General features: G+C 31.4%; 3 protein-coding genes across 3 annotated transcripts in view; 2 read left to right on the top strand and 1 right to left on the bottom strand.

The window, feature by feature from the left end:
* The window catches only part of LOC139493428 (uncharacterized), a 28,985-nt gene extending 26,603 nt beyond the window's left edge, over window positions 1-2,382 (top strand). The window contains exon 5 of the mRNA XM_071281826.1: window positions 999-2,382. Within this exon, the coding sequence (XP_071137927.1) occupies window positions 999-1,175 (177 nt within the window). The 3' untranslated portion in view covers window positions 1,176-2,382. The remainder of the gene's footprint in view (window positions 1-998) is intronic.
* A 993-nt stretch (window positions 2,383-3,375) lies between these two features.
* Window positions 3,376-6,247, bottom strand: LOC139492347 (uncharacterized). The gene is made up of 5 exons (XM_071280558.1): window positions 6,201-6,247; window positions 5,734-5,882; window positions 5,276-5,371; window positions 4,664-4,846; window positions 3,376-3,793 (listed from the first exon to the last, which is right to left on the bottom strand). Exons 1-5 carry the CDS (start codon window positions 6,201-6,203, stop codon window positions 3,505-3,507), a joined length of 720 nt encoding a protein of 239 aa, XP_071136659.1. The 5' UTR covers window positions 6,204-6,247; the 3' UTR covers window positions 3,376-3,504.
* A 555-nt stretch (window positions 6,248-6,802) lies between these two features.
* Window positions 6,803-8,662, top strand: LOC139492346 (uncharacterized). Its single transcript, XM_071280556.1, has 4 exons — window positions 6,803-6,935; window positions 7,426-7,527; window positions 7,710-7,886; window positions 8,313-8,662. Exons 1-4 carry the CDS (start codon window positions 6,898-6,900, stop codon window positions 8,536-8,538), a joined length of 543 nt encoding a protein of 180 aa, XP_071136657.1. The 5' UTR covers window positions 6,803-6,897; the 3' UTR covers window positions 8,539-8,662.
* The last annotated feature ends 6,323 nt before the right edge of the window (window positions 8,663-14,985 follow it).

Below are 14,985 nucleotides of genomic sequence, written 5' to 3'. Positions count from 1 at the left end.
ATAATTAACGAGACGTTTTTTCAAACACAACCAAATCACCCACCATGACAGCATTTTGTCCAATCACAGAAAAGATTTTCGAGCATGCATATTCTGTTGCCATACAAAATGTAGTTAAGCGTCCTTAAGTTCAAAGGGCACAAACCGAAACGAATACCGACTACGTCAGAAAAATCACTCAGCATACAGGAGGCAATTCTTCATTTTTATTTATTTATAATTTTATAGTACTGTACCACAATTGTCTTATTGTAAGTCAAGAGCAAGAAGATTAAATTTGACCTTATACATGTTATAACTACAAATCAAATGATTTCAATGAAAGAAGCTGTTGAAACCAGAGCCTGTAGGCTAATGAATTGATCAGTTAATGTAATTATTTAAAGTGGAGTCCCAAATGTCTGTGCCGCCAGTGATATTGGGTATTACGTGATTATACATATCGGCAAAGTTACACAAGTAGATTGTTCTTGTATATTGTTTAAGTATTCATAATTGGGACAGAAAAGATTAAAATTGTTAACTTCAAGAGTAAATTTATAACAATCCAACAACTAACCATATTTAGCCAATTTCCATTAAAAAAATTACATTATCAGATAAAATTTGTTTCATTTAAATCAAATTTTAATCAGATTAAAATGAATTTTACTCTGCATCCTTGTACTATGTTTTGTTCAAATTCACCTTAATCATGTTAATTTTGTACTATAAATTTTTCCATTATTAAAAAAAAATCTTTTTTTTAAAGGCATGCTCTAAGTCACTGGACATTTGATGAATTCTCTGAATGAGGATTTCCCTAATTTTTTACATTTATTACACAAAATCTTAAAGATGAAACCATACATACAAAATATGAAAAAAAAGTATGTAATGAATTGTTTTCACACAATATTATCTGATTAATGGTTTTATCAGTTTAATAAAGAGAAGTCGTAACTGTGCGGATACACCAAACTCCACCATAATATTTTTATTTAATTTATATTTTTCAGGTTTTCTTTACATTACTTGAAATGACAAGAAAACATTACCAGAAACTTAAAGATAATGAAGATCTTGATCAGGATGATAATGCTATAATATACTATTCAAATCCTAAAGATATTCTTATGGAACCAGAACGCAGGACGTTAATCAAAGATTTTATGTCACTAAATAATATCAAATAATATTATGTGTTTCTCTAGTCATTAATAGGGATATTCATGCTATAACCATGGTAACGAAGAATGTAAACACATTTATATTCGTTGTTTTTGCATCTTTCATTATTTTTTTTGTGGGTACCAATTTTCAAGGAACAAAGGAATATTGTATTTTGATGGGTATTTGATTTCCTGGTTTTTCCTAAGTCTGTATATTTTATATACCAATAGACTATTTGTACTCTGTTGTATATTTTATATACCACATATACCAATAGACTATTTGTACTCTGTTGAAGATCTAACCTGTACACTTTATATACCAATAGACTATTTGTACTCTGTTGAACATCTAAAATTGTGGTTTAATAATAAAATGAAAATTAGAATTAGAATCCAATGAATAATGAATCCACAGTAACTTGAATTGAACGTTTAAGGTGACTAAAATGGACATGGTCATTAGATTTTAAGCCTAGGCTACAAGTTCTTCACTTGAGTTTTCTGATATTATCATTATTACAGTTTACATGGTTTAAACTTCATAATTATTTTATTCAATAATTATTAACAAACTTTATAGTCAGTGTTTTTTTTATTTTATGATTTTTAAATATAATCTCAATCTAATTGAATGATAGATCTTGTGTCATGCTTTGCCAACACGGTTCTGACAATACTCTGTTCTAATTTCTATTTTAAAGACCTGGTTTGCTTGCAATGATACACAGCTTTAAACATGACTGCATTGTCAGGAATTTCATTGTCCGATGCTATTTTCCAAATCAGAAAGTAGAAAGAAGTGTTGTCAGATTCTAGCAGATTTTATAATGTAAATTTGAAATTATTGAGTGCTTTTATCATAGCCTTTTTTAAGAATGGGCAAAAATGTGAGATTGATTATTACATTTTCAGGAATATCTGCTTGTTGATATAAGTATCAAATATCACATTGAATGTTCTTATTATTAAGATGCTGACACAAAATTTCTGTATTTACAGTGTTACAAAAGTCATTTGAAAGCTTTCTGTCTGTTTTGATTATAAAGTGAATGATAAAAAAGTCTCGAGAACATATTTCAAGTTATTTAAAAATATTAATGAGTTTCTGAAAATTTAAATATAAATTCTATACCCAGCTGTATACTGTTTACATGTTATGATAGGTGCAAAATTTCTTTTTATGTATTGATATTTATGTTTTTAATAAAAATATGATTTTACTCTTCAAGAGATTATTTGCTAGAGTTAAATGATCTTTGGCCATCTCTTTGCATTTGCTATCTGTCTATCATTAACATATTTTTAGAAGGTCCTAATAATTGGTTATCCCCATCAATAAATTTGATACTTTGTGTATTATTGCCCCTCCCCTTCTCAGTGATTGTCTATTGACTGAAAACCTTTACAAATTAAAGTTTGTGATATATATAGTCAATTTAATGGAAACCATCAGTAGTAAATCAATGTTATTTGGTTTTAAGTTGTATTTACATTGGCATATCTTATTTTCAATGATTTGGTCATTTTCAAGGAAACCACTATTGGAAGCTATAGGTCAGTGATATTTAGTAAACAGTTGTACTAGCATTGGCCTATCTTATTTCCAGGAACATTATTTTACTTATCTTCTCATTTATAGTCTATTGACATTAAAATTTTAGCATATTTTACATGTGAAATTTGTAGTTGGGTCAGTATACTTAACAGGAACTTAATTCAGTTGTGGAAGTTGGTTTCTGTTTTAACTGTTTCCTTTTTAGTTTTTATTTATTGGTTATAGCATATCTAGTGGTTCGTGTATTGTTTCACATTTTGCATGCCAGTTGGCTTTGTATAGGTTTCTATATCGTATAATTTAGTATACTGTTGAAGACTGTCGACCTGAAATTATTTACATCCTTATCAACTTGCCTGGTGAATGGTTGATGCTGTCAATGATACCACATCTTCTTTTATGGGAACTCCATACATACAAAAACATCAGTGAATCAATCATTTCTGTTAATCATTTGATTTAAGTGTCATTATATCGAAATTTCCAGTTTCAAGTGTCTGGACAACATACATGTTAAAAAGATTATATCACCCGAGGGCTACAATGGACACATTTCTTAACCAACTAAAACAATACGAGACTACATATGGACGTACTATTTATGGATTAAAGTAACAGTTTAAGTGTTTGTATGGTGATGAAATGTATGTTTGAGGCTTCAACGAATGAAATTATAATAGCTTAATTTATTCACATACTCATACATATTTACATAAATATAACAACAAAACTAATACACATAGGAGAAACATTGTATAAATAAATATCACAGTCAGCTACACAGTCTTCGGATTTTCAAAAGAAGCCTGGATTTATTCTCACTATTGATTTTGGTCTAATTTCTTGAACGTGTACAGGTCCCTGTCTCATCCCATGATTGTTAAAGGGTCCTGGAACTTCTCCTGTTAAACACTTGACTTTAACACAGCTACATGCTGTTGATACTTTTTCTTTGTAGTACTGCAGTCCTGTTAATGGACAGTCAATGAGCATGGTTCTGAACACAAAATTTGTTGGTCTACAAAAATATTCCTTGAACACCCCATAGTCAAATCTACAGTAGTTGTTCTTTTTTCTTTCATCTCTGAAAAATCAAAGGTTAACTTTCAATTAACATAAATGAAAGAATTAATCAATTAAATAAATGAGATTGTGTTGCAAATAAAATATACAGTTTGGCTATATATTAATACATAAAAGGGTAACAGCCAACAGCAATTAATGTTATGAATAAAACGAACTTGTGCAGGATTATTCTGAATTTTGTTGAATAGTTTTCATTGCATCTACAACTGCAATGTTTGATAGAAACACAATACCGAGTAAAATAATAGATAACACCTTTTTTAAGGGGGGAGGGGGTATTACACTAGGAATACGAAAGAAGTTTTCACATCAATGGTTATGGAAGACATTGTGGGTGTCATGTAAAAAAACATCTTAAATATCGAAGATTAAAGTCATATAATTGCCCAACCGACACAAGTTAAAATCACCTAAAAGGAACAACATATCAGACATACATTCTGATTATTTTAGTAGTAGACATAAATTAGCTCGAGACCTTAAGTCAGAGTACGGCATGTTTACGACTAAAAACGGGTGGTAGGCAGGTATGATAACTAAGTACTACAAAACATCTGCCCTTGAAAAGATTTTGGAAAATAATAGATACTCTTTTAAGATTCTGCTAGTGTTAGATCCTTAAAAAAATATTCGAAGATAACAGACATTATTTTGTGGAAAAAAATCTTTTGAGCGTTAATTGAGAAAGCAATACTATATTTGAGTGGACAACTGTGTATTAAATTGAACGACGAAAATTCATGCGTGCGTGTTTTAAATCTGCAATCAAAGAATATTATTACTGACTTTGTTTTCGCCCTTTAAAGTATTTATCAATGATTACGAAACTTGTTAATAAGGCGATGCCAAACAGTTTATTTTATCTTACCCGTTGTAACAGTCTGTCCTGTATATTTTCTGTACATTTCTATCAGGCCCATTCAGTATGACCTGGCACACTTCAAAACCTTCTGCTACTCCAGTCAGTTCATGATACACAGTTTTGTTGATATATTCAATTGGTACTTTAACTTCACGACAAACAGGTTTCTTTACGTAATCTATCTTTTCTCTGAAAAATAATTACCAATGCAGATAAAAATGATTTGGTACCATTTCAAGCGTTCTTTTAGTTGATAATCAACAATAATCTATTCGTTCGAACAATGAAAATGAAACTGTGATAAAAGAGGTTATGCGGTCATTGTATATTTCATCTTTTTTTTGCCGTAATAATTTTATTTAACAGTAGTAAGATATCTTCCCTAACAATGCTAAAATTAGTATCTTAAATCAATCAAGAAATATTTTGTAGTTCTAAAAGCGGGCAATTTAGTTAAATAAAAATTTAGAAAAAAAACAACATTTAAATGAAGTTCCTGCATCGAAATTTTCTAATTGAGTTAACTATTTAGATTATAATTTTTTTCTTCTTTTTTCATAATTCAAGCTATTATAACAGACCCCATACTACCTAACTGAAGATAAAAATGATAATTACCCATATGGAGCAGGATCTCCTAAACACTCACTGCATGACTTGATATAGTGAATAAATGATCCATCACTCTGCGACAATTTTTGTCTCAATCCACGCCTTTAAAAAAGACGACAAATTAAATTGATTTCACAAAACAATTGATTAACTGTTCAACAGCATCAATCTATATTTGTGTATGTGTAGTTCAATTAAAATTATGTAGAATAAAACATTCCATATCCAAATATGGAAAGTGAATCTTCGAAGACAAATGTTACTCAGTTTTACATTTTGTGTAATCATATTAATTCATGTATATTGTACATGTATATTAGTATTTGCATTGATAATTTGTCTTTACATATTTTAATCGTCATACCATCTGATGGAACAACAAATCTAATCTTAAGCATTTTTTCAAGTTGAAGCTTCGCTTTTTATACGCGGATTTTAGGGTTATATACATGGTAACTTCTTACATATCGAGAGGGGAATACCCAGCTGGTTTATCACATATCCAGTTTCTGTGTGGCAGACACTGGTCATACAAATACTTGTAGTTGTTACATACATTCATAGGTACACACGAAACATAGGCAATGATGGCACTAGTCAGTAGAAGTTGCAACTAAAAAAATATATTATACTTATTATTCCTAATTATATACAGAACTATATTAAAAAAAAAATACATAGCAATCGGGCATTTAACATTTCGTTTGGTAAACCCCGGACATTTGAAATAATTAGAATTAATTTGAACTAATATATTTAGTAAAATGATTAGACGCTTTCGACTAATTTCTACAAAAAATATTTGAATAATTTATCATACGTTACACACTAGCGTTAAGAAGTGCTATTTATTCAACAATTTTGTAAGATCAATTATTTTATTTTATCTTAAAAAGAAATGTATTCTATATAACGAAATGTATTTTCTTACCATTTTAAACCGTAGTCACTTTAAGCAAAATTAGGACGAATTGATATACATGGTCAAGTTTATTCTTTATATAGATAACTTGTTGACAACTACTGTCCATTGTTTGACAAGTATGATGAATTAGCTTACGTACGCCAAGGACATTGTCCATGACGTTGGGTTTTTAGGTCATAGTAAAAGTTTATGGTCAGCGATTGGTCAGTATGTATATTTCCTTGTCACTGAAATTGTGTATATAAAGAAATCTGCTGCTGATGGCTAACAGAACAAAGACGAGACATAAGTAAAAGGTAAACTACAATCTCTTAATTAAATTTTAAGGCAAAAATTATTAAAAAGTATACAAATAAGATTTATACCATTACAATTGAAAAAACGTAGTAAACTTTAATAAGTGATACATGACGCAATTATTTCATCAAACTAAATCAGATATTGCATCGTGAACCAAAATAAGCAATATATTTTTCTCATTTCAATTACTAGAATGGAAAAAGTAAAATAACAAAACTACGGAACTTTGCCACTATATCAGTTCACATAGCAAATAACACCATTCTTTTTTTTTATATAAATAATGTTTCATTATTGTTTGTAGATGAAACAAAGTATATTTTTCCTCGCTATTTTGCCATGTGTGTTTGGAATATTTGGAAAGAAATGTATTGTTGATCCCATAGAAAACAGATGGCCGGATATGGGAAAGATATGTCATGATCCGTTAGAATACAATCAGTAAGCATACATTTTTATACAGTTGTTAGTATTGATGCATGAATTTAAAAATCTGTAAGAATTACTGAAAGCATGCGACTAGTTGTACCAGCATGAATGAATGATAGCTGATTTATTACGCAATTCTGCTCGCGTAACCACATCAAAAATTTCTTTAATTTTCAGTTTTGTCCAATACGATGTATATTAATTCACCATAGTTATGTAAAATTCCTGCTTAATTGCCTTATCCGGAAACCTTGACTGCTAAGAAATGTATTGCATACATTACATTTAATTCCTAACATTGAAAGGACACATTTCAAAACTTATCGTACGCATACGATATTCTCTACTTGATTGTTAGGGTAATATCCAGTTGCAAATATTAAATGCATACTCAAGACAAAAAGATGATTTCTTGATTTCATATAGAAAAAGAGGGTTCGGAGTTCAGAAGTTCTAATGGCTGAAGATTTCCTCTAATATGTGCTATATCTTTTTACTTCAGTATGGCCATAGAACAGGCTATATTAGACGACCAAGAAATCCAAATGTATTTAGAAGACGCCAGTAAAATATACCAACCAGCTGTTCCTTATGATGACCCACAGTAAGTATATTCTTCTTCATGTTTACATATTGTCACAAATAAATTTCAAATATCAAAGAAACGTCAGATTTAAATGAAATTCAAATAGTTAAAATGTAGATAACTTGATAGGCGTATTAAGAAAAAGAATTTAAGCAACCTTCTATTTGCATGACTAATATATTTCAAATTTTCTTTTATAGTATTTGTCCACTTGATATTGGAAATCCCAGTGGACCCCAGATTGTAGAATGTGGCAGTATATGTCCCAGCTCTTACACTAACCTCACAACAGTTTGGTATGAGTACGAACCAGGCAGGACAACCATGTGTAACGTTATTCGACCATGGCAGCAAATTGTTTATTATATGCAATGCGGGTAAGTTCAGTCAGAATTGAACACGTATGACCACAGTGAAATATAAATAGACTCTGAGTAGGAAATTGAGTTGATACTACCCTCTCCCCTCTCACACAAACATTACTCAACCGTTTATGTTGTCCAACTAAATAAAGCAAAACAGTATCAATACAGTTTAAAAAAAAAACAGGCACATAATAGATAAAAATGATACATACATGTTTATGCCAATATGTTTAGAATAGTGAATTCAATATGATACCTAGTTAACACTCTAGATTCGGGCAGATCGAACTACTGCATATTATAAAAAAATATGTAATGAATTAGTTATACGGTAAAAGTTATATGTTTTCGTTCTTAGACAGAATGAGTACATTTTGAATATGGTCAATTTCAAGACTAATTGTTTTATTAAAGTGTCAAATGTTTATTTATTTTTAGAACCAAATATCCACTGGTTGATGGTATGGATAACTCATTCCAATGTGTCCCCGAAGATATCATAAGACGTAAAATAGCTGTATATTGTCCAAATATTGTACCACAGTGTAGAAAAATGGATATTGACCTACCACAACACTGTGCTGCTAGCAAATTCCAATGTAGACAGAAAAAGATATCACAACAATCTAAATTAGACTATCTGTTTTCTTCTTTTGGTTGGTAAAAGTTATGGCGAGTATGTCATGACTCCACTAGACATTATATGTGATTTTTAAATAGATGCTTTTATTTTTGTTTTTTACGTATTTTATTTATTAATTTTGCAAAATAAAGTTTTTTTAACAATACATCCTTGTTTGATTTATCAGCGTTTATTCTGATCAAACTTGCGAAACACTCATCATAGATACCAGGACTAAAATATTTGACGTCAGACGCGTCATTGTCTTCAGTAAAATTCATCAATGACGCTCCATCTTAAACAGGTCAAATAAAATACGAAGAGCATTGATGATTCAAAATTTAAACAAGGTTTTGCCAATTACAACTGGGGTAATATATTCCTTGGGACATTGTAAGCAAAACCTACAAAGCTATACAAACACACACAAAAAAAGATAGTAGAGTAACTAATGATATTTTAAACAAATAAATTCCTAGTATGCATTTAAATATATATTGGAGGCTTATTTTTCGAACATTTACTTATACATTTTTTTGGATAATTTCGCCTTGTTTAGGAATGAGATACATGTTTTAGCAAGTGTTTTTGAATATTTATCAGGGATTTTGTCCGTCAGTTCATGGAACCGAAATAGCGACATGTGTTACAATTCCATGCAGGTCTTTTCTTATAAAGTGCTCTTTGATGAAACACCATTTTGTAATAACTGTGTACCATGTAAATATGAGTTAAGGTATATTATAATAGTTATCAAAGGTACCAGGATTATAATTTAGTACGCCAGTCGCGCAATAATTCATATCGTCGTTAACAAGCTTTGTACCTTTGGACTTACTTTTGTACATACATAGCTTTTATATTGAAACTTATTATATCACAATTGTTCCTGATATAAACTTAACAAGGCCTTCACAGTGTCATAGTTATATTTAGTAAACAAATATCAAAATGTACCTTGTTTTTGTTTGCAATCGAAATACAACTAATGGTAATATATGTATATAGTGGATATCTTATACTAGTAAATAAAGTTTGGTAATACACAGAAACAAATGATACCAGACTTACTATTTGCTACGCCAGATACACAGGATCATCTATTACATGTAAGTTAATTCGAATGTTGTGTTTATTTCGGTTTGAGACGAACCATTTATGATAAGTCAATGATATTCTATATGCAATTGCATTAGCATTTCCAGTTTTCATTTCAGGACCCTGCGCATTGAGTCATGATGTGTGGACTTTGAATGTTTTAATTAGTTTTAAGAATCTCTACCCTAATTTCAATATTTGCATTATACTTTGGACGAATAGATAAATTCAACCAGATTTATCAATCCACGGGGTTCTGTTTTTATTGAAAAAAAAAACTAGACGGTAGCATTCGAAGATTAGATATGAGAAGATGATTCTGATAATCTTCTTTTAGAAAAAAAAACACGAATTATTGAGGTAGAAAAAGATATGCAAAAGATACCAAACGGACATTCAAAATCATATGTCGAAAATAAACAGACAACGCCATGGCTAAAAAAGAAAAAGGCAAACAGACAAACAATAGTACACAAAACACAACATAGAAAACGGCAGGGCATATTTAATGGACTTATGTTTTGCCCACAACAAAATGATTCACCCCTTCACATTCCTTTAAGTAAGGTTATTTGAGTTATCTCCTCCTACTTGAAAAAATTGTAAAATATTGAATAAAAAAAGAAAGCTATGTATTTTAAATAAAGATTCGACCAAAAGCTCTTACAAATAAAGTTCGTTATGACTCCAAGTCTGTATATTTTATAAAAGATGTATTAGTATTTCAGCTTGTATTTCTATTATTATTGCCTTGTTAGGGGTTTGCTGCCTACTAGAAAGCTATTTTAATCAAGAGTTTGCAGTGATGAAGTTGAAATAACCACATTGAAAATTTTTTGGACGCCATATCGAGTTGTAGACCGTTATAAAATATGACGACGGATATTTTCTAATTGTCGTGTTGCTCAGTCTTTAAAATTTTGTCAAGGTTTAATCAATGTGTCCTCTTGCTTGTTAGCAAATCATTCATCAGATTAAATTGAATACTAAAACAATTGTTACGTGTATAAGTTAGGAGATAATTGTATTGTATTTACAGCTTGGCCTTCGTAAAACGTAGCTTTTACTTTCGTAAATTGAGTTTACCTAGCGACAAAGCTTAAAATACAATACCGTTATCTCCATAAACACTAGACGTCTTTTAATACCTTTTTGTACGATTAAGAATGGTTTCAATATTGACCCAAAAAAGATTTGAGACTCAAAATGTGAATTTTTGGTTTATTTTGTGAGAAATTACAAACCCCCAAAAAATATCGGAATTCAAAATGGTGGCTTTCTTAGTTACAGACTGGTAGAAATTGGAAACTAACCCTTTAAATATTTGTCAACGTCCAATGAAAATTATCGTTACACACGAATTGCAGTACGATTTTGCATTTGTGTGATGTGCGCAACTTTTACATCAACTTTGGATGACGAATTTTGCTATATAAATATGTTCACACTTGAATATTTGTCATCATAGCAAGTATAAGACGTTGTTTAAATATCATTTTTTCACGTCAACCTATTCAAATGAGAATGTTGACAGCTGGAATTTTGATACTTTGTGTTATTCATTGTGCACACGTAAGCTTTGTTAATTTACTATCATGGTTTAGGAAATGAGCATTCCTGCTATCATCTATAGTTGAACTGGAATAATGTATACAAAACAAGTACTAACATATTAAGTGTGAAAATTAACAGTTCTTCTTTTTGTATCTAATTAATTAACTTTAGTTGTTTGTTTTTTTTTCATATTCAGATAATTATTTGTTACAATATAAAGGGTCTGGTTTTTTTTTCAATAGACGTGTAACAAAAGTCGATACGATTTCTGGCGCTGATTTTAACTACGAATACCTCTACATGTTTAGGGGGACCAGCTAACAAATCTCAGATAACCATTGATTTTAGTAATGCGCGTCAAGCGTACTAAATTATAATCCTGGTACTTTTGAATAGTTACCTGTATAAATGTGTGTGACATTTCAGAGATGATTTTTGAACAAATACCCAATATATGCCATAATACGCAGACCAGGATCCAACATAACATTAGATCGCTATTTACATATATTTCTATTTATCTTTTTTCAAGGGTACGAAATTTTCTAGAATAGAGAAAAGTGCAGCTTTGAATTCTCATAAAAAAGAGTATTTGTGTAGTTGGCAGTTAAACATATTTGTTACATGAAATACTAGATTTGTTATTCTTTTCTATGTAGGTCAATTTAATGAAATCACAAACCTTAGATAGTATGCATTTATATTTCTATAAAATTGAAGTTATTTGCATTCCCTTGATGAAACCAGATATATTTGTTATGCAGAAAACATAAATTTTGGTATTGAACATTGTGTAAAAGACGGACATTTCACACTTTTTAAATGAATGTTTAGCAGATATAAACCCCTCGTCTTGATCATTCAACATACATTTGGAATCATGTCTAATTTAAGAAGCTTCATCGGTAAATTTGGGTTGTCTGTGAAGTCGTGTATATTGATGAAAAATTAAATGTGTATTTTTCCGTCGTTAATGTGCATTTGTAAATGAACACTAGAACTATGCAATTGCTCAGAACATTTGAACCAAGAATACACGACAGTTCTTTTGGAAGACCAGACAAATATTTTCCGATTAATTGTCTTCTTGCATTGTTTTTTAGGGTTCGTAGTTACCCATGATTTACCAGTAATACACAGATTTGTTAAAAGGTTCGTTAAAATGAAAAAACTTCACAACAGACAGGCATAGCGAACTAGATGTGAAATATAAACAGCGTAAGATGGTGCTAGTGGAACATCACCATTCAAACAGGGAAATTAACAATAGGGAAAGAAAAATCGTCCCTTTTGTCGTAAATTTTAGTGTATGTTCCTTTGGAATCGTGTTTTAATGTTTATATATCACAATTCGTTCGTTATTCCCTTATCTGTAGTGACGTTTTGGATTTCAATGAGAGTAATCTTGTAATTACTGGTAAATTATTTAGTCAGTGATTTCGTTACCACAAATAACTTAAAGTCTTCACAAAATTCTTTCAAAGATACTAAGATAAAGTTAAACTTTGGAGATTTGGTTGTACCTGTAAACAACCTAATCAAACGGAATAGCACATTCCGATTTGTTCGATGAAGTTGTTTATCGAGCCCAGAAAGTTAGATATGATCCGGGTAAATTTACCAATCCTTTAAGTATACTTATTTAATACCACTGTCCCATTAGCCACGATCGCATTACGATCTATGAAAACAATGAAAATTTAAACGATCGTAGTGCGATCGTATAGATCACAGTTATAAGGTCGTATCAGGGTCGTGGTGAGATCTTCCAGATCATGATGAGCGTGGCCAACTTTGAACATGTTCAAAACAATCGTGGTGTGGTCGTGGCGAAATAAGGTCGTAGTCGAAGCGTAGTTAGAGCGCAGTAAGGTCGTGGTAAGATCACAGAGGTCACAATACCGTCGTAGCGAGAGCGTAGCAAAAGCGTAATTATATTCGGAAAAACTGCACTACGATCTCACAACGACGTTATTACGACCTCACTACGACAACCATGTTCTCACTGCGACCCAACTACGCTTCCACTACGCTTCCACTACGACTAAACCACGTTTACACCACGCTGTGTAAGACCATAGTACGATTCTAGCACACCCTTGCCTTCCTTATCGCGCTTTTCGTTCGACCTCACATCGTTTATACTGATGGTTAACTATTGACCATCATGGTCGTTGTCATTTTCACATAAAATATACAAAAGCTCTCAAGGTTTAGTTTGTTTGTTTGTAATTCGAACCTCTTTTTTTAACGGCGCCACGACCATGCTTGACACATTTGTGTCATCCCTGCTATCGTTTACTAAAAAATCGTCATTTGAGCTTGATGGACTAGCAATAGGTTGTGATTCAGGTTTGATTTGTCGGTCCGAAATCTCTGCTAGATCAGGATTCTTTACTTCCAGAGCTCTCTCAGCACCCGTGCGACCACGCCCAAGTGTTCTGGTAGATTTTGGTGGCATTACTGTGTTGTTTCCGAGAAATCTACGTGATTAATCAGAAAAAAGGAATGGAACATTATTGATACGGAACACGATGTTGACGTTATTGCTAAGTACGTAGTGATATCGCGGTATGAACGTAGAATAATCGTGATAAGAACGTGCTATTACCGCATTCGAAGCGTGGTAAGATCGTGTTGCAATCGGATAACTTGGTATGGTGGTAGTGAGAACGTGGTGAGCGTAGTAGGATCATGATAATTGTAGAAAAAGCGTGGTGTGAACGTGGTATAATCGTAGCGGGATCGTTGTCAAAGCGTAATGAGGACGTAGTATCATCGTGAAAATAACGAAAATTACCATTTTCATGCCGCTCATACCGTGACCTCACCACGTTCTGAATACATTTAAGACTCGGGCTAAAAAGGTTAAAAATTCAGAACTGTTATAAGATCTTTGAATATTGTTTTTTTTTTTGGTATAAATATTGGTTTTGTTATCAGAAAAATTAAAACCATACTAAATAGTATTGTCATACATGTAAACACATATACACACGGTACTAATATCTGTCGATACCTTTATTTTGGCATTGCACAAGTTCATATTTTCCCCCAACTGTTAATGACGTCTAAAATCACTAAATCCATTGTATGTTGGATGTGTACTGATTGATATTTTAGTGTTAGATACATGAATTTGTATTAGTTATTTGCTTTGCACTAGCTGTCAGTAACTGCGACTACTCTTGAATGTTTGCCAATGAGATAACTATCCAGCAGAGTAAAGACAAAGATACATGCAATTAAAGGCATTCCATAATGAGAAAACCCCATACCGTATAATTAGCAATAGAAGGCCCCGTCAGTCTTCAAAAAAGGAAGGTGTCTATACAATATACCGCGCTTAAGGAGGTTCGCTACTCTGTTTAGAAATAACAGGCTTTTTAAAAAGACCGTTATAAATTGAAAGTGTATAAAATAAAGAAACTTAAAAAGCAGAAGAAATGGAGGATCCGTGTGCTTGTTTTCGAGATATAAGCCGTTGAAAATTTGGCGGGAAATAATTCTCTCTAGATTTTTCTTTCACTTAACATTGGCACCTTTTTTTTTTTTTAAACTTTGAAAAAATAACAAGGATTTCATAAGACTTTGAAATATGGCTTTTTAAATAATATGTAATAAAAATATGAAAAGAAAAGTAGGGGTTAGTGGGCACATTTTTTAATGTTAAAACATGGATAAAACCAGAGGATTCCGAAAATCTGACAAAAAATCAAAAAGTAGAGGACAAACATCCTTAAATTAAATGAAATTCATCGAAAACCATCCATGTGTAAATGGTAGAAAAATGTTGTTCAACTTAACACGCGATACCTTCACGGTACCATCACGACG

The sequence above is a fragment of the Mytilus edulis genome, chromosome 10 (genome assembly GCF_963676685.1).
Source record: "Mytilus edulis chromosome 10, xbMytEdul2.2, whole genome shotgun sequence".
In the NCBI taxonomy this organism is placed as follows: domain Eukaryota; kingdom Metazoa; phylum Mollusca; class Bivalvia; order Mytilida; family Mytilidae; genus Mytilus; species Mytilus edulis.
Note: the sequence above shows the minus strand (reverse complement) of the source record. Positions and strands in the feature narration are given on the sequence as shown.

Bases quoted from the DNA above. Each gene is read 5' to 3' on its own strand.
- LOC139492347 (XM_071280558.1), bottom strand. The intron at 5,372-5,733 runs GTAAGAAGTTAC...TCTTTTTTAAAG, and splicing joins GGGTATTCCCCTCTCGATAT to GCGTGGATTGAGACAAAAAT. The intron at 3,794-4,663 runs GTAAGATAAAAT...TTGATTTTTCAG, and splicing joins AGGACAGACTGTTACAACGG to AGATGAAAGAAAAAAGAACA.
- LOC139492346 (XM_071280556.1), top strand. From the start codon at position 6,898: ATGGGAAAGATATGTCATGATCCGTTAGAATACAATCA. The intron at 7,528-7,709 runs GTAAGTATATTC...TTTCTTTTATAG, and splicing joins GTTCCTTATGATGACCCACA to TATTTGTCCACTTGATATTG. The intron at 7,887-8,312 runs GTAAGTTCAGTC...ATTTATTTTTAG, and splicing joins GTTTATTATATGCAATGCGG to AACCAAATATCCACTGGTTG.